Source organism: Protobothrops mucrosquamatus, unplaced genomic scaffold, assembly GCF_001527695.2.
Source record: "Protobothrops mucrosquamatus isolate PMUCROS unplaced genomic scaffold, P.Mucros_1.0 scaffold101, whole genome shotgun sequence".
In the NCBI taxonomy this organism is placed as follows: Eukaryota; Metazoa; Chordata; class Lepidosauria; order Squamata; family Viperidae; genus Protobothrops; species Protobothrops mucrosquamatus.
In genome coordinates, this window is record NW_015386474.1 from 636,406 (window position 1) to 656,968 (window position 20,563).

A 20,563-nucleotide genomic window follows, 5' to 3' on the forward strand; every position below is an offset into this window, starting at 1 on the left:
AAATTACAGTTATGAAATAGCAATGAAAATAATTTTATGGTTGGGGGTCACCACAACATGGTGGCCACGCCCACTTGGTGGTCACGCCCACTTGTCAGCCACACCCACTTGGCCACGCCCCTGGCACCCGGGGTCACCACAACATGGGGAACTGTATTATGGGGTCACGGCATTAAAAAGGTTGAGAACCACTGGTCTAAGTGCTATTGCTATTATTGAATTGTCCCTCCAAATAAGTACAAAGCAGAACTGTATTATATTTGTATACACAATAGGGAAATTTATATTCAAAACAGCATAAGGACTTTATTTACTTTCCTGTACCTCTGTCTACTTAATTGAACTCAAATACTAAAATAAGGGTATAAAGAGTCTGGGAGCTGTGAGATAGAGAGTTCCTAGTCCAGTTTCCAAAGATACAGTGCATATGAGTTACATTAATTCAATTGCTGCTGTATACATTTAATTAATGTGTGTCTTACAGAACAGGATTGTTTTTATGTTTCTCCATTTCTGTCATTCATTGACTCATTTGTTTTACAAGAAAGAAGTTAAAAAGGTATGTTCACATTCAGTTGACTAATTTCCCTGAAAATGTTTAGAATGTATGTTTCTTTTCATTGATAATATTCACTCTGAATGTTGGATAAACAGCAAGCTGGATAAATACTGATAAATATTAGAAGATATATTTTGTGTAAGTCATTTTAATAAAGGCACTGGGCTATACGATTTTGAGCCCTATCTTATGCACAAAGCTGGGTCAGTGACTTTGGGCTAGTTACTCCTTCTGTCTTACTAAGCTAATTTGGTCTAGTGGTTAAAGCACCAGGCTAAAAATCAGGCAACTGAGTTCTAGTCCCACCTTAGGCATGAAAGCCAGCTGGATGACTTTAGGCCAGCCAGTAGGGTGACAAGCCAGTTGGCTGGTCAATTCCTGCTGCTATCAATGAATCAACACTTGGTTAATCCAAAAAGTGGAAGCAGACCTTGTAGTTGTGGGAAAAAATGCTAAAAGAAGAATATTCTTTCTAAGCCCTATGAAGAATTTATGGGCAAACCACTTCCCAAAAAATGTTGCCAAGAAAACCACATTGACTTGTCCATGTAGCTGCTAGGAGTCAAGACTGAGTAAAAGGCACAAATTATTTTATTTGCTGTGTAGCAGGTAGAGGTTGAATATTGTACCAGTTATAGAATATGGTAAGAACTATCAGATCCCATTTTTAATTTAAAAACTTTCTGTGCTGCCTCTTTTTTACTACCTTGTGACTCTGAAAGTCTACTCTAAAATCATTCATTGCTTGACATTGCACATAAGAGCATTTTAACTTTGGAACTGTTATTGTTCAGTTGCTAAGTTGTGTCCTAGTCTTCACAGCCCCATGGACTATATAGCACACCAGGCTCCCTATCCTCCACTGTCTTCCAGAGTTTCCCAAATTCATGTTCATTTTGTAGAGTAGGCAAAACTTAGTGATACTCACTGATGAAATATGTTTAGTTCTTCTAACTCATTATAAAATGGTGATAGATACATTTGTCAGTATTAAATACTAATGGCTGAGAACAGGTTTAAATATTAGGGCTCTTCAAGGTTCTTGAAAGGAAGGCCTCAGTGCATGGGAGCATATTCAAAGCAACTTCTGTCAAATACTTGAAGCAATTATTTCTCTTTCTTTTAAGAGTTCAAGACAAAATGCTTTATATACAGTCCTGCATATTCCAAAGGAACTATTTCAAATAATTTGTTCAATCTTATTTGTTACTAACGTTATTTTAATGTTTTTTTCAAGAACTGTGCTAGATCACATCCAAAGCTTATGTGGTTGATCATGTTATTTTCACAGTAGTTAGCCAGATGCCTATCTTCATGCTGCTTGCCTATAAATAATAATAATAATAATAAAATTGGAAGGGATCTTGGAGGTCATCTAGTCCAACCCCCTGTTCAGGCAGGAAACCCTATACCATTTCGGACAAACGGCTGTCCAGTCTCTTCTTAAAAACTTCCAGTGTTGGAGCATTCACCGCTTCTGGAGGCTCATATCTATCTGTTATAATAATAATAATAATAATAATAATAATAATAATAATAATAATAATAGTAGTAGTAGTAGTAGTAGTAGTAGTAATAGTAGTAGTAGTAGTAGTAGTAGTAATAAAGTTGGGAGGGACCTTGGAGGTCATCTAGTCCAACCCCCTGCCCAGGCAAGAAACCCTATACCATTTCGGACAAACGGCTGTCCAGTCTCTTCTTAAAAACTTCCAGTGTTGGAGCATTCACCGCTTCTGGAGGCAGGTTGTTCCACTGGTTAATTGTTCTAACCGTCAGGAAGTTTCTCCTTAGTTCTAGGTTGCTTCTCTCCTTGATTAGTTTCCATCCGTTGCTTCTTGTCCTGCCTTCAGGTGCTTTGGAGAATAGCTTGACTCCCTCTTCTTTGTGGCAGCCCCTGAGATATTGGAACACTGCTATCATGTCCCCCCTCATCCTTCTCTTCGTTAAACTAGACATACCCAATTCCTGCAACCGTTCCTTATATGTTTTAGCCTCCAGTCCCCTAATCATCTTTGTTGCTCTTCTCTGTACTCTTTCTAGAGTCTCAACGTCTTTTTTACATTGTGGTGACCAAAACTGGATGCAGTATTCCAAGTGTTGCCTTACTAAGGCATTGTAAAGTGGTATTAATACTTCACATGGTCTTGATTCTATCCCTCTGTTAATGCAGCCCAGCACTGAGTTGGTTTTTTTGGCAGCTGCAGCACACTACTGGCTCATATCTAAGTGACTGTCCACTAGGACTCCGAGATCCCTCTCACAGTTACTACTATTGAGCAAGGTACCCCCTATACTATACCTGTAGATTTGGTTTTTCTTGCCTAAATGTAGAACCTTCCTTTTTTCACCATTGAATTTCAGTTTGTTAGATAGTGCCCAGTGTTCAAGTCTGTCCAGATACTCCTGTATCTTAAGCCTGTCTTCTGGAGTGTTGGCTATTCCTGCCAGCTTGGTGTCATCTGCAAATTTGATGAGTTCCCCATCTATCCCCTCGTCCAAATCATTGATGAAGATGTTGAAGAGCACTGGGCCGAGAACAGAGCCATGGGGCACCCCACTATACACTTCCCTCCATGTAGATGCGGTTCCATTGAGGACCACACGCTGAGTAGAGCTGGTCAGCCAGCTACGAATCCATCTGTTGGTGATGGTGTCTAACCCACATTTTTCTATCTTATCAAGTAGTAGGTTGTGATCTACTTTATCAAATGCCTTACTGAAGTCCAAGTAAATTATATCCACAGCATTCCTCTGATCCACTAATTTTGTCACTTGGTCAAAGAATGCAATAAGATTTGTCTGGCATGATCTGTTTTTGACAAACCCATGTTGGCTTTTAGTAATGACTTGGTTTGCCTCTAGGTGTTCGCTGATTCGTTGTTTGATTATCTTTTCCAGAATCTTCCCAGGTATTGAGGTCAGGCTAATAGGTCTGTAATTTCCTGGATCCATTTTTTTCCCCTTTTTTGAAGATGGGAACTACATCAGCTCTTTTCCAGTCCTCTGGTAGTTCCCCAGTGCTCCAAGATCTTTGAAAAATATAGTTCAGTGGTTCTGAGATCACATCTGCCAGTTCCTTGAGAACCTTGGGATGTAATCCATCTGGTCCTGGTGATTTGAACTCGTCTAGGCTGGACAGGTGCTCACTTATCATTTTCTTGCCTATCTTAACTTGTGTTTCTATTCTGTTTTTTATGGCACTATTTTTGATAGGTTGGTCTGTTTTTTCCCTTTGTGTAAAGACAGATGCAAAAAATGAGTTAAATAGTTCTGCTTTCTCCCCATTGCTTGTCACCTTCTTGCCACTTTCACCCATTAATGGACCAATCATTTCCTTCACTTTTTTCTTATTTTTTACATTTTGAAAGAAGCTTTTTTTGTTATTTTTGACTTTGGTCGCAAGCCTTAGTTCATTATGAGTCTTAGCTTTCCTCACTTCATCTTTGCAGGCTCGGGCTATTTGCTGATATTCTGACTTAGTTATGTGCCCCTCTTTCCACTTTTTATACTTGTCCTTTTTATACTGAGGATAATTCATAGTTATTGTGGTTTGTAGCCATGGATAGCCTTATTTTCTATTAATGTGCTTGGCCCTCCTTTTAAAGCTGTAATGGTCGTATCTATCATTACATTCATAACAAGATACCTTTGTTAACTATGCAGTTTGCAAATGGCTGTCTTCTCTGAATATTTCACCGTGGAGCTTTACTGGATGATTCCAGATTCAAAAGCTATGAAAGAAAGAGGGAAAGAAACATTAGCACATTCACACAATCCATAATTTATATCCCTCAAATAAAGGTAAAGGTTTCCCCTATCCAGTCATGTCTGACTCTAGGCGTGGTGCTCATCTCCATTTGTTAGCCGAAGGAGCCAGCATTGTCCGAAGACATTTCCATGGTCATGTGACTACATGACTATATGCCGAGGTGCACTGAAGTGGTACCAATTTATCCACTCGCATTTGCATGCTTTCAAACTGCTAGATGGGCAGGAGCTGGGGCTCACTCTGTCATGTGGTGCTTGGGTGTCAGACCTGGGCTGTCAGATTTCCAGTTGACAAACTCAGTGTCTTTAACCACTGAGCCATTGCGCCCCCCCATCCCTCAAATAGTTATGCTTAAATAGAAATAGAAAATATGCAAATAGAGTTTGAAAATTAATTCAGGTGGAAAGAGAATAAGTGAGTATGAAGAATAGTTTGAAAAAGCAGAGAGACAAGAGCTACAAGGACAACATTTTTGGGGCAATAAAGGTAAGATGTGAAAGACATATAGATAGTTGAAGGTAAAATGTGCTGCTTATCTTTTGATTTAGTGCCGATGCTTCCAAAATAGTCAGATTCAATGCCTTGACTTCCAGGTGACCATTGAGGTGGTGAATGATCCTCAAGCAGAGATGGAGATGGACTTGCTGAAGGAGACTAGTAATGATTGGTCCCTGTCTTCCTCTGAATGGTTATCTCATAAGGACCTNTCTATCTTATCAAGTAGTAGGTTGTGATCTACTTTATCAAATGCCTTACTGAAGTCCAAGTAAATTATATCCACAGCATTCCTCTGGTCCACTAATTTTGTCACTTGGTCAAAGAATGCAATAAGATTTGTCTGGCATGATCTGTTTTTGACAAACCCATGTTGGCTTTTAGTAATGACTTTGTTTGCCTCTAGGTGTTTGCTGATTCGTTGTTTGATTATCTTTTCCAGAATCTTCCCAGGTATTGAGGTCAGGCTAATAGGTCTGTAATTTCCTGGGTCCATTTTTTTCCCTTTTTTGAGGATGGGAACTACATCAGCTCTTTTCCAGTCCTCTGGCCGTTCCCCAGTGCTCCAAGATCTTTGAAAAATATAGTTCAGTGGTTCTGAGATCACATCTGCCAGTTCCTTGAGAACCTTGGGGTGTAATACATCTGGTCCTGGTGATTTGAACTCGTCTAGGCTGGACAGGTGCTCACTTATCATTTTCTTGCCTATCTTAACTTGTGTTTCTATTCTGTTTTTTATGGCACTATTTTTGATAGGTTGGTCTGTTTTTTCCCTTTGTGTAAAGACAGATGCAAAAAACCAGTTAAATAGTTCTGCTTTCTCCCCATTGCTTGTCACCTTCTTGCCACTTTCACCCATTAATGGACCAATCATTTCCTTCACTTTGTTCTTGTTTTTTACATGTTGAAAGAAGCTTTTTTTGTTATTTTTGACTTTGGTCGCAAGCCTTAGTTCATTATGAGTCTTAGCTTTCCTCACTTCATCTTTGCAGGCTCGGGCTATTTGCTGATATTCTGACTTAGTTATGTGCCCCTCTTTCCACTTTTTATACTTGTCCTTTTTATACTCAGGATAATTCATAGTTATTGTGGTTTGTAGCCATGAATAACCTTATTTTCTATTAATGTGCTTGGCCCTCCTTTTAAAGCTGTAATGGTCGTATCTATCATTACATTCATAACAAGATACCTTTGTTAACTATGCAGTTTGCAAATGGCTGTCTTCTCTGAATGTTTCACCGTGGAGCTTTACTGGATGATTCCAGATTCAAAAGCTATGAAAGAAAGAGGGAAAGAAACATTAGCACATTCACACAATCCATAATTTATATCCCTCAAATAAAGGTAAAGGTTTCCCCTATCCAGTCATGTCTGACTCTAGGGGTGGTGCTCATCTCCATTTGTTAGCCGAAGGAGCCAGCATTGTCCGAAGACATTTCCATGGTCATGTGACTACATGACTATATGTCGAGGTGCACTGAAGTGGTACCAATTTATCCAGTCGCATTTGCATGCTTTCAAACTGCTAGATGGGCAGGAACTGGGGCTCACTCTGTCATGTGGTGCTTGGGTGTCAGACCCGGGCTGTCAGATTTCCAGTTGACAAACTCAGTGTCTTTAACCACTGAGCCATTGCGCCCACCCATCCCTCAAATAGTTATGCTTAAATAGAAATAGAAAATATGCAAATAGAGTTTGAAAATTAATTCAGGTGGAAAGAGAATAAGTGAGTATGAAGAATAGTTTGAAAAAGCAGAGAGACAAGAGCTACAAGGACAACATTTTTGGGGCAATAAAGGTAAGATGTGAAAGACATATGATAGTTGAAGGTAAAATGTGCTGCTTATCTTTTGATTTAGTGCCGATGCTTCCAAAATAGTCAGATTCAATGCCTTGACTTCCAGGTGACCATTGAGGTGGTGAATGATCCTCAAGCAGAGATGGAGATGGACTTGCTGAAGGAGACTAGTAATGATTGGTCCCTGTCTTCCTCTGAATGGTTATCTCATAAGGACCTCTTTTGGCCTCTTTTCTGGGAATACACAGATCCCATAGAGGATGGTGATGATAATTTGAACATAAAGAGCAGGGATGAAGAAGAGGAGGAGGAAGAGGAAGATTATACATCAGAGTATGATGAAGAAGAAATAGTACTGAGTGGAGTGGGGGGAAATTGGCATCAGAGGTGGCCTAATCGAAAGAATTGGATCTTAAAAGAGAAATACAACTATGGTGAGTCTACTTTTTTTGCTCTTAATAAATCTAATCTGCTGAGTATACCCTCCTTCCATTAAGGAGCAAAGAACAATAGCTGGTGAACAGCTCATTTGATGTGATCTCACTGTGTAGAAGGAGCTTGTTGAAACTGAGCATTTTTCATTCATGAATGGCATGGCATATGCTGCATGAAATTTACACTTCCCTTTATATTGTATACTACGAACAACTTTTCTCAATCAGACATTTATATGTTGGGATTGTTGCTGCCAGAATTCCAATCGGCATAGTCAATGACTGGGAATTCTGGAAATTGTAGCCCAAGCACATCTAGAAGATATAGGTTGTATTGGCCTGCAAGTTGAGAATTCTGAGGCAGAGTTTGATCAATGGATGGGACTTCTGGGAGCTAAACTTCCCCTTTTGTTCCTCACTAAAAAAATCTAGTAAAATGTAGCATCATTTGCAAATGAGAGCATCGTCTCATATTAAGAATCATGGGGGAAAGCCTTCATGACAGAAGTATAGCTCACACTGACCTCTTCTGCATATCTTGTAGAAGGATTCTAACTTTGTTCTTCACTAGACTTTGTTGGATCTTTATGTGTTTTGTTTTATTTTGTTGTTGTTGTTGCTGTTGTCTCCAGATTATGAACATGAAGAGGACTGGAGTCCTTGGTCTTCCTGCAGTGTAACCTGTAGCAGTGGCCATCAGAAGAGAACCCGGTCTTGTGGTTATGCATGCACAGCCACAGAATCAAGAACTTGTGAGCTGCAGCACTGTCCTGGTATGTTCTAATTTTCTGGGCTGCAGTATTTCCATAGGCTTTGCTTTAACCCTTCAGAGTTACTCATTCATTCATGTCAGTCTATGGGCATGCTCTATTGCTATCTCATCATCTGGACCATGTGGGAATTCTTTCTGCGTTTTTAGAAATTGTCTTTTCAGACATCCTATGAGAATTAATGTGGAATCTGAAAAGGAGGAAAATGCTTTTGGCTGTGATCCTTCTTCCATTATTTGCCCTTGAATGTTGAGAAGCCCTTCTTCCTCCATTTCCTTGATATAATAAAATGAAGACATTTCTGGAACTGGATTGTCTCCTGCAGTGAAGCAATATTTGATGACAGTCCTGAAAAATCAATGGATTTATTATTAATTGCAACCATTTCCACTATACCTTTATTCATCTGTTTGATACACCAGCTATATTGAGGCCATCAGCTAAAAGTTTACTGTGAAGTTCAAAATGAAGCTTTTAGCCCTTCCATATGTGGGAGCAGTTTGTGGTCTTGGAAATGATAAGAAAACTGGTGGAGTTTCTATACCTGTATATCTTTTACGTAGAGCAGATGGTATCTCACAGTGTACACTCTGACCTGTTTGCTTCTGTGCTTTTCTCAAGGAGAAATTGGGGCAATGGCTTCTACCACTGAAGAGACACCACCTGAAGCTGAAAATGCCACGGAGATTCTGAATGCAGGCCAGTAAAGTCCTTGCCCTTAAGACAATAATATTAGGATTGTTATTAGGGAATAACAAGAAACTGCACTGTAATGTTGATCTGTCTCATTCATACTTCCCAAAACTATATGTGAACAAAGGTATTGGTAGCCTTTGACATTCAAATTTTGCTGTCTCAATTTTTATGCTAGAACAAATGGGCATTAAAATATACAAAGTTTTGTGGAGATCTTTATTAATATTGCAAATGGATGCAGAAACAGGAAGAAATACATTTAAGAGTGGAAAATAAGAAAATGAAGTGAATTGAAGTTAACAGATCCCCCCACTCTTAATTGCTACACCAAATAATTACTTTGCACCCTATCAGTGTGGCTATTTGTATCTGCTATTAATACTATTTTCAGAAAATTACATTTTCTTGTAGTAAGTAAAGATTTCAAAATAGGCTCAAGGATCTCTGTTTTACTTCTTGCTACCCACTTCTGAATTCAAGAAGCTTTGCTATTTGTCCTCCAAATATTTTGTAAATGTTTCTTACATTTGTGCTGTAGTTTTAATAAACGCCTGAGCTTATTCTCCAACATGCTTAAAATCACCTGAGCCATGGAAATTGTAGTAAAAAAGTATTTGCTTTCTTAGAATTTGGACACAAATTCTAAGACATAATCTCCTAATGACTTATGCTGATTTGATTCTTCCTTCCTTTCCCAGATGTGGATAGTTGTGAGAAATGGCTTAATTGCAAGAGTGATTTCCTCAACAAATACCTAAGCAAAGTGCTTTCAGACCTACCCAACTGTCCCTGCTCTTACCCTTTAGAAGCTGTTTATAGTGCTGTAAACTTGCAAGATGAGCAGAAGGGCAAGAACTTCCGATGGCAGGATGCCAGTGCGCCAAAGGAACGATTGGACATCTACAAACCCACAGCCCGTTTCTGCTTGCGTTCCATGCTATCCCTGGACAGCACCACTCTAGGTGCCCAACACTGTTGCTATGATGAGAACACCAAGCTTATCACCCGAGGCAAGGGAGCAGGAGCGCCCAACCTCATAAGCACAGAGTTCTCTCCTGAGTTACACTACAAGGTGGACATGCTGCCTTGGATCCTCTGCAAAGGGGACTGGAGTCGATACCATGCTGTGCGGCCTCCCAATAATGGGCAACAGTGTGCTGTCAACCCTCCAGAGGATGAATACCTTTCTCAACTACAGGAGGCCAGAGAGTATTAATATAGTAACCAGAAGGAGGCTGAGGAGATCAGGATGCCCCTTCTGTCTCCCTTGCTCAACAACATCACATTTATTTTTCTCCAACCTCGCCCCAATATTTGTATCAAAGGTCTCTGCAACTTCAGAATTATATGTTATTTTGTTATCACCTTAGTAACAAGGTAAGTTTGTAGGCCAGCCTAAACAATCTCCTCAGAGGTTCCAGTCCTGAGTGCTCTATAACAACCTCTGCTTTCTTTTCTGTCTTTTCTCAACACTCAGAAGTTATCCCAAGCTGACTGGCTTTCAGGGATGTGTTAGAAGACTAGCAATTTGTCTGGAGGGATTTGGGACAAGGGTAGAGCCCAAGAATTTAAGTGGATATCTTGATTCATTTGCTATTATGTTTGCCATGTCTTACAGTGCAGGTTGTGAATTCCTTTTGCATAAATCAGATGGGTACTCATGGTGTATGAAAGTCCAGAAAAAGATTAATATCCCCAAATTACGTATTTAGGTAAAAGGAAACATTGTCAGAATCTTTGTAGAAAGAAGAGTCTGGATGTACTCTTATGTAATTTTGGCACAATCCTAGGAAAGAAAACAGAAGACACCATCTTGCTATGTTACATTCCATACATTTCAGGGAAAACTGGACGATGAGGTAGAGATGTTAGAAAGTTAGGAATGCAAATTCCAGGATGGATATGAAACATGCTCTTCCTAAGTGGAGATGAGGCTAACCTTCATCCAAAACTGATGGAACAAACCAAATCCAGTTTCTGGCTACCTGAATAAATAACATTTTGGATTGTGTAATCCTCCCAAAAACCCCTTCGAAAGATGCTACAGGTATATGTGAAAGAATCCAGCTGCCCTGGGAAAGTCACAGTACATGTAACATTAGTCCAACTTTCCCTACCAAATGTTCATCACTCCATATTCCCTGTCTATTAGGACAAAAGCTGGGAACTCTGAGTAATGTATTCTTAACTTTCCTACAAAACGCTAGATTTGGAAAGTCTTTCCTACACCATGTCCTTGAACGCCTTTCAGGATGATGGAAGGCTATAGTTCAAGACCAAAATGTTCCTGCTGGCACAGCTTTGTGGTTGTGCTGGGCAGATGGTCCTTGGCAAAATCTGTATCTATGCTTACGCATTTTGTACTGAATCCTGTCAGCTACTAATCCAGTCAAATCTCTTTACTGTTGCTGCTAACACCACATGATAACACTACCTCAGCGAAAGTCATCACTCTGCATACAGAGTCCTGACCCAATTTCTCCTGTAAGTGCCTGATATCCCATAAGTCATTGTACCACGAGAGGTTTCTGGTGTCTCTTGCAGCTACATCTGAAAGGTCCTTGCAGCCATAAAACCACAGCAACTGGATAGGAAGGGAACTCCTAAAGTAATCCAGCTGAAGCTCAGCTAATCACCAGCTTCCAAAAACCTCTCCTCCGTGTCCCCTGGAATGCCCGCCTGAGGAGACTTGGGTTGCAATGCTAGGGAAAACACTACTTTCATGCCAGACTACCTTAAACTGGCTTCAGATGCCTCAGCAGAAGCCTAATAATGAGATGGTTATGTTGTGAAATTCTGTTGAGTAACAGTTAATGGATCATTTTCATACCACTGCAAGTAGGGCATACTGCTGAGGTCTTCCTGACATCAACTTTTTCCTCAATTTAAGACAGACAGCAATGAGGTATAAAGGAAAGGGAGAGAAAAAGAAGCAAAGTAAAAGTGACAGGACTCCAAGCCACATTTATTCCAAAATAATCCCTACCTGTTCCTGCTGCCACCGTCTGTGCTGGCAGTCCTTCTCTCTACCACACTCCCATTGCATCTGCTTCGCCAGTCCTCCCCCAGCATTGTGATGTTTCCACAATCTGCAGAAAATAAGTTGCCAGAAAAAAAGGCATCTCCAAAATCTAACTACAAGGTCAGTCCCACCAAAGTGGCCATATGAGAAGAAAAACATGCTCGTGGAAAGGAGGAGGCCAGCCTTTTGGGGGGGAGGGGGGAATGAAACAGAAAAAGACCTGGATTCCCTAGCTACAATAAAGCCCCCAGGGATATTAAAACAACCCAGAAACTGAGAAACACATGCAAGTAACTTAAGGCACATTCCTGTCATGAAGAACACACAGCTGTGTTTGTCTGACTTGTGACCTATCCCCATCATCTAAGCCAGATGGGATATCAGAACATACAAACTGCACTGTTGGACACATTGCTTATTTGTATTGTGGAATAAGCTGTATTTTAAGAACATTAGGGTAAGAATCTCTGCTGGGGTTTTCTCATTTGGAATAATTGTTGGTTGTAAATGCTAAAAAGATGTCTGTGTACATCTTTAGCCTTTGCAGCCAACCAATCCTAGGGAGACATGTTCAGTGACAACTAAATGTGAAAATAGGTTTTATAACGGAGAACCTGGATCTCCTAGCCATTCTATAGCTCAACTCATTTTCTTGCAGGATTAAATAGGGAGGTCTCTATAGCTATCCCATCTTAGATTAGGTTAGGATGTTTGCATAACAGGGCTAAGCAAGGAAAGGCCCCTTAACTGGGGTATAATAATAATAATAATAAAATTGGAAGGGACCTTGGAGGTCATCTAGTCCAACCCCCTGCTCAGGCAGGAAACCCTATACCATTTCAGACAAATGGCTGTCCAGTCTCTTCTTAAAAACTTCCAGTGTTGGAGCATTCACCACTTCTGGAGGCAGGTTGTTCCACTGGTTAATTGGATTACAACTACCCTCCCATACTGTAATAGGTTTTGGTGTTTATACTTTATACTCTGCTCCTGCTCCAGTTAAGATTGTTTGCAGTCACAGCTTCTAGTTTAGGGATCCTTTTTTGGTAGAAATAGGTGGGATAAGCAATATTAATTACATATCTGTTGGTTTCTGAGCTTGTGAGGATAAAAACATTTCCAAATGATATTTTATTTTTTAATATTTTTTTTAATTTCAGTGGGATTTTGTCTTCTTTTGAGGCAATGCAGTTCTTTTCACACAGGCAAGATGAAAGGAAAGTTAACGTTTGGAATATTTGATAACCATTAAGATGTCGCTGGAGGTTTAACATCTAAGTTCTTCATATTTTGGACCTTTCTTTAGTTAAAAGAAGCCCAATATTTTGTATTAATAAATTATAAAAATTAAACACCTACTTTAATTGTTTGACATAATTTATTATGCAAATGTTATATCAGACAACAAAGCCTTCTTTGTTATGACTTTTTCTCTCCTAAATTGTGATTTTTACTATTTGCTAGAAATGCTTTTTTTTAAAAAAAATTATTTAATGTTTCAGATTTAGTACCACTTAGCAAGTTTCATCCAGTCCTGGAATGCAGATTATATGCATGTTAATAATATATATCTCTGCAGTATTTATCATGCCAGCTCCTTGGATTGCTGCTGTTTTTCTCCCCTGAGGTCACTGATTGTTAAGTGTTGCTTTATTGTTGCACTGTTGCTGTCACTGTTGTTTCCTTTCATTATTATTATTGCAGAAATTGGATAGAACTTTTAGAAAACCAAAAGCGCCTTTTCCCCTTAAAGACCTAACTGTGCTTATGAGCCATCTGCATGTTGCTGGAATGGGATGGTAGCCATATGACCTCTAGTGTACAAGTAAGGAACTATGTGGAATTGTTGGGTGAATAATTGAATTCAAATCTTGATTGAGACAGGGAAACCTTGCTTATTAGGTACTTAATTATTATTAGGGCATTTATCTCCAATTAGAAAACTTAAAATATTTTGTTGCATCAAAATATGCAATTGTTATGGCAAAGTTGTAGCATCAGGCCAATTGGGAAAACAAGGCCCCTGTTCTGTTTGTTCCAGAGAGGTTTGTTATTGTGTGTAAACCTGCATCTCTCAAAAGTAGCAACAGTAGTAGCTTTACTTAGTGCCTATAACTAAGCATGTCATAACATATATAACTGCAGTATTTTGTTTGCAAATAAAACTCAATTAAAAATTAAAGCCAAATAATTCCTTGGCACAATATAAACATATCAACATGGTTCAGTAAATTAAAAACTAACTGGCACAATAAAATCAACTAAGTACCATATAAAACATATGAGCATAAAATAAATGTCAATATTTCAAACTGTCAAGAAGAGGACTAACTGCTGTTATTCCAATGCTGTAGTGGAGGATGTGTGTATGTGCCATCTGACAAAAACCTGCAACTTCATTGGGTTGTTGTTGTTGTTGTTTTTGGTTACTACCAAGTAGTTAGTGGACCATAAGTAGCCTGTCTCCTTTTGCTCTTTTCATGGCTTCATCAAATAACAGGTCTTCTGCTTCCACAACAGTATATTTGGCTTTGTGGTCATGATATTTTAGATGGAATATTCATCTGCAAGTTTCGGATGCTGTTGTCAGCAGTTGGTTTGTTAAGTTCCTGCTTGCCATTTCCCATTATATTTCATTCCCCCCCCCCCCCATTTTGCTAGAATAAGTTCTGAAGTCATTACTCCTTCAGTCCTCACTGAAACTTGATAATTGTTTTACTTTGTTTCATTTTAGGGTCTTCTGAGTTTTCTTCATCTTTTCTTTTTTGATTTCACTGTCTTCTTTTCCAACATATAAAATAGTAAAACTGTAACGAGAGCATCATATGACACAATGTGTTTAAAATATCGCAATAGATTATGCTGCTATTTTTCTGGAACTTGATATGCGAGAAGAGAAATCTGAGAATGAGACATATAGAAGTCTAAGCTCAAAGCATCCAAGTTCAAAGTATATGTCAAGGAGAGCATTCTTGATCCACAGCTCCATACATCTTTTTGTTGTCTTAGTGATTAAATGGTAAGGATCACCTAGCTGTTGCATTTTCTATCACTTATGCTTTTTTTCCTGTTGACACTGACCTAATGTTTGTTACATCAAAATTAGACCAGCTTGTAGACAAGAGATCATTATAATTTGTCTGAATGAAAAAAAAAAAGCCTGAGGAAGGGTCCAGAAATTATTTAAATAACCTGCTTGGATTACTATCCCACAGGAGGTACTAATAATTTATTGCCTAAAATACAAATGCTGGTTGCTAAGCAACTAATTATACAACATACCCATGTCTATATCCAGATGTGATGGTTGTCTTACAATCCTTTTTGTGGATGTTATTGCCTTTTAGACCATAACCATCTGCTATTCTGGCTTTTATCCTTTTTGGTGGCATTTGCTTTGGACAGGGATAGTTAGAAGGTTCCTCTGCATTGGCAAAAGATGGATAACACTATATATTAACTAATTCTGAGCTGTTGCAATTGCTTATGGATAATCTCAGTCCTTGTGAATCTCAGAGTCAGGCAATAACTTCTGGCTTGTTGGGCCGCACTTAAGGCTATGACCTGATAAATTTTGATTGTTTATCCCACTTTCAGAAACCAGCTGGGTTAAAGCTGCAATATTGCCATGCAGAAAGTGGCTGTTAATGCTACATCTGTTAACCATGTAAAGTGTTGGATAACTACTGTTATGCTGATATATTAGTGAAAATGACACCTCAAGAAAATTTGGATAAAGCTTGAAGATGGTATAAGTGCTTAAGTGAGAAAATAGCCCGAACTGTCTAATTTAACAATTTTGAGATAGATATATATAATGTACAAAAATGCAAATAAACTGCTACAGATTTTTTTTAAACAAAATAGTTGAACATTCATGAATAAATCATCATACAAAAGCAGAATCCAATGACAAATGGGTTTTCTCTTTATTTTCACATACCCTGGAGATCTGCTACCAAGGCTCCCACAACCATATAAAATCAGATTGTGTGAGTGCACAAGAATAAGAGAGACAAATGACAAAAGTTAACGGTGTGAACTTGTGTGAGGTTAAATTACTCCCAGTGTGTTTTTGGAAGTCAGGTTTGAGAGAGTGGTTTGCTACATTTAAGCAGCAGCCACTGCAGACTGCTGTTAGAACTGAGCTATACACCACTGCATCCATATGCTCAATCCAATTCAGTCCGCATGGTAATGGTGGAGAAGGATGGTAGGATATGGGAAAGCTGCCTGTCAGCTTTCAGCCAGAACTGGCCTCCTTCTGTTCTTTACTTCCAAAAAAGACACATCATGGACGAGCCCTGATGGTGCAGTGGTTAGAATGTATATAGTGCAGGCAAACTCTGCCTGCAGCCTGAAGTTCAGTCCTGATGGGCTCAAGGTTGACTTAGCCTTCCATCCTTCCAAGGTTCATAAAATGAGGACCCTGATTGTTGAGGACAATATGCTGACATTGTAAACTGCCCAGAGAGTGGTAAAGCACTATGGGGTAGTACTTAAGTCTACCATAAGTGTTATTGCTATATCCTTTAAAATATTAATAGACTCTTAGAAGCAAATTGAGCGTATTTCCACCCCACAAATGCTGCATAAAAAAGAGCAAGTAGATAATCTGTGTGATTGTTCCTTCATCCGCTGCTCTGGTCTTCCTCTACAACTTCTTTCCATAACATATGGAGCCTTTCCCCATTGTTGATTTAGTGCCTTCTATCATCTCTGAGGCAGCAGAAATATAATAGCATAATAGGGCTGATTTCCATCCTTCCTTGATTGCCTCTGTTGAGTCAAAGCTATATTGGTTGATTTCTTTGTTACCTCCTCTGCATAACTCAGCCTGCAGACATCCCCTAATATAGAATATAGAATAACAGAGTTGAAAGGGACCTTGGAGATCTTCTAGTCAACCCCCTGCTCATGCAGGAGAACCTATACCATTCTGGACAAATGGCAGTCCAATCTCTTCTTTAAAACTTCCAGTGGTGGAACACCCACAACTTCTGGAGGCAAGTAATCATAGTACTGCAGCAGGAAATTTGGGCAGGGGAGAAGGTAGGCTGGCTACAGATTCTATCCATCATCTGTGGGCTTCTTCCCTTCCTCCTTTCACTTTATATTCTTGTAGCATGAGCTGAATAGAAAACATTAAAAACCTAAGGAACTGAATCACAAACAGTACTTTTCCTTAGGAATCCTCTCCTTTTCCTTTCTTCCTATAGGCAACACATGCTTGCCTACAGATCCTTCTATCCTCTATGGTAGTTCCATAGGCAAATAGGCAGGGCAGGGAAGAATTGGTTACATGTACAATCTTATTTTAGGCTGTTTCCCAAGATGATTCATTATTATCCTGTTTCATGCTGTTTGAATACCTAGCAAGTAGGGTTTTTTTTTCTTAAATTCTACTCATGGTTGTATCCAACTCTCTACGGAAGGAGGAGTAGAATAGCAGTAGACAAGGCTGGCTAAAGAGGCAGTAGGGAGGTATGCCCCAGCAGACTGGAATGGGCAATAAGTGACAATCTTTGCTACTTGTCACCTGAATTCACACAATAGGTGCCACAAAGTAAGATTTGACACACCTTGCATGGTCCGGAATGCCTAAGAAGGGAGATGCCACCACTGCTTCATCTCTAAGGACTATGTATTTATGTGCCAAAAACAAGATAAATTGACAGGGCATCTGCAAGTGAATATATTGCAGTTGGTGCTCATGGTTAAGTGTTAGACCTATATTTAAACTACAGAATCCACTATGGACTGATGGCTGTCAGGCTCTGGGGTATTAAAAAGGAATTATGAATGATGAATCTAAAGAGTTTTAGGTAAACCCAGTAGGGTTTACTGAGCTGTTTACTGTATCCAGACAGAATACTTTTAGGGTTGACCTGAACAAACATAATTCTTCACACATTTTTTTAATAGTTTTTCTTAACTTCCTTTTTTCTTGGTCAGAACTTTATCCCTAGTTTCATTTTTTTCCAAGGAAGCTATGTACACCCTTTAAATTAATAAGCCCATTTACTTACTAAAATTCAGTATCCTATCCTGAGATTCTTGCCCAGTGGTGGGATTCAAATATGTGAGCAACCGGTTCTCTGTGTGGATGCTGCTTCCGGAAGTCCATTCTGGGCCTGGGCAACAAAAAATTAGCTACCGGTTCTGCTGGTGCGAACTGGCTGAATCCCACCACTGTTCTTGCCTGTCAGGCACAGGATTGACTGGAGTCCAGGTCCAATGAGGAAATTCACAACTTGTCAACAATGGTGGGAATCTGTAAATTACAACTGCCTGGAAGGAGTTGGGGCTGTCTACTTCTAGTGTAACCAATGTTGCTGGTATCACAAGCACCTTACACTCCAGGGAAGCTTTATAATTTCATTTGATCAAGAAAATGATAAGGAATGAATTTATTTTTATACCAGGTAATTAAGATTCTGTGCATTTCTATTTAAGCTATTTTTAAAATATTGTATGTATATTGTTCCTTTATAATTTTATTATTTCAATATACTTTTGAATAAAGATATAGCATTTATGAGAAACTCTTTATTGACTATAGAAAAAAGCACTTTATTTCAAATTGCATGTGTTTGTGATCAACATTATTTGGTTGTTATGTTGGTCATTCATTTGATTTTGAAAGGGACATTGCCAAATGCTGCATCTTTAGGGAACTGAATCTTATTAACTTGGTCATTAAGGATCCAGAAGGTGCTACTGTTTGCTGTCCTGTCTGCATTTTAATTTTAATGAATGAATCTCAAAGTAAAGGGACGCCCCAGTGTTTCCTTTCAAAAAATAAAGCTTCTGTTCTAGCCTGGATAGAAATCAATCCTTTTTTATTGAGCTTTTCTTAATACATTTTTACCCCCAAGGAGAAGTGAGAGTTTTAGATATAGTCCCACAAAGCAGGATGAGAAATCAGTAGTCCTCAAGATCCTTCTGAATTACAACCATCCACAAACTCTGTTTACTGGATTAAAACCGCCATCTCACTTGATGGGAGTCATAATCCCAAAACCACAGAAGGGCATCTTATTCTAACTCCAGTTAGTAGAATTAAATTATGGGTCAGTCTGTTCCCAGATTTTCTCTTGTATTATATTTATTGTTTGTAATACTTACTATCTTAAGGAATGGAGATATTCAGGATGCTGAATGGAACTTTGCTCTCAGAGGATGTATGTATAAAATGCCAAAAGGGAAGCAAGATTTCAGGTTCTTCTGTTACAAATAAACTCTATTGTTAAACTCTGTATGCTTCTGCCTCATTATTCTGCATTTGAAAATGAAGAACATTAATCAGTTTTAGACTGGAAACTGATTCTCTGGCATAATTATGGACAACCAGAAATGGCACTTTTTAAATACTTTGGTGAGGGAGGAGATTAAAGACTGTTGGAACTGTGACAAGGGTGAAATTTTCATTCCTTTTAAAGCAGTGGTTCTCAACATTTTTAATGCCGCGACCCCCAACTGGCCGTAAGTCGAGGACTAAACCGGTCGTAAGTCGAGGACTAAACCGGTCGTAAGTCGAGGACTACCCAACCGGTCGTAAGTCGAGGACTTTCCCTGCCCGGGAGTGCCACGCATGCGAGGTTCCGCCCCCTGCGCCGGCCGAGGCGTAGCTGGCAAGCGGCAGAGACGGAGCAGGCCGACCACCAGCTGGCCCAGCCCAAGGGAGGTAAGGCACCCGCCGGAAAAGGGGGGAAAAATGGCGGACAGCCTTGCTTGGCGACCCCTGTGAAATGGTCGATCGACCCCCAAATGGGGTCGCGACCCATAGGTTGAGAACCGCTGTTTTAAAGGATATTGGTGGGCTTCAGGAGGCCCAAGAATGAGACATACAGTCTAAGGTTGCCCACCCCATCTATCACTTTTAGAGTTCACGATACTGTTATTATCAACTAGTATTCCCTATCAGTGTACTGTCCTACAGTTGTGTTGGACAACGGCGAGCCTCTGAATTCTATCTTTATAATATCCATCATCAAAGATGGATACATACAGTCCCTCTTCTTTGCACGTTTTATGGTTATGATACCCCAAGAAGCCAATAAAAGAAATACAGGCACCTCTGTATATATATGGAGCACTGCCAATGGCATTTACTAGCTGGAAACAGTTTGTATTAGGAAAGTCTTTTATTTGTTTTGGTACAGAAATCCAGCTGGCCTTTTGCTACAGGCTTGTGTGAAAGCCACACTCCTCACCAGTTTGTCTTTAAACAGGTTACTCTCACAGCTGGACTGCAGCCGTGCACAGGGACAAGCATCTGAAGCTGAGCCAAGCTCAGTCTGTCAATGAGGGTCAGTCAGCCCCACAAGGCGCCTTTAGCTAAGAATGCAAAGCACTCCCGATTGGGACCAAGGGAAGAATGTGAGCCGGCATCTAAATGTAGCCGGCATCAGATTTCAAAGTTCTCTGTAAGACTACAAAGCAAGATCCAGCTGCTTAGGAGAGGGTGTGTATTTAAACAACAAGGTGCTATTGAAAAGTCTGATGACAGACCCAAAATGAAACCCAAACCTTGTCTATAAACCAGGCGTTTCTCAAGAGAGTATGGGGTAATGGCTTTCAGTTGATTTACAGCAGGGGTGTCCAAACTTTTTTCAAAGAGGGCCAGATTGGATGAAGAGAACGTGCTGGAGGGCCGAACATTTTTCCGAACATTCTTTCAACCATTACAATTAAATGCAAATGAATTATTTTATGCCTCTTTCCTCTCCCTCTCTTTCCTCTTTCTCTCTCTTTCCTTTCCCTTTCCTCTCCCCTCTCTCTTTCTCTTTCCTCTCCCCCTCTTTCTCTTTCCTCTCTCTCTCTTTCCTCTTTCTCTCTTTCTCTTTCCTCTAACTTTCTCTTTCCTCTCTTTCTCCTTTCTTTCCTCTTTTCTTCTCTTTCCTCTTTCCTTCCTTTCTCTTTCCTTTCTCTTTCCTTTATTTCTCTTTCCTCTTTCTCTTCTCTTTCCTCTTTCTTTCCTCTCTTTTCTCAATCTTTTTTCTTTCCTCTTTTTCTCT

General features: G+C 39.6%; 1 protein-coding gene across 1 annotated transcript in view; it reads left to right on the plus strand.

Annotated features, from left to right (window-relative positions):
* ISM2 (isthmin 2) overlaps positions 1-9,762 on the plus strand; it is a 23,777-nt gene extending 14,015 nt beyond the window's left edge. Inside the window, 4 exon segments of the mRNA XM_029283464.1 lie at positions 6,728-7,055; positions 7,688-7,903; positions 8,495-8,524; positions 9,220-9,762. Of these exon segments, the coding sequence (XP_029139297.1) occupies positions 6,728-7,055; positions 7,688-7,903; positions 8,495-8,524; positions 9,220-9,737 (1,092 nt within the window). The 3' untranslated portion in view covers positions 9,738-9,762.
* The last annotated feature ends 10,801 nt before the right edge of the window (positions 9,763-20,563 follow it).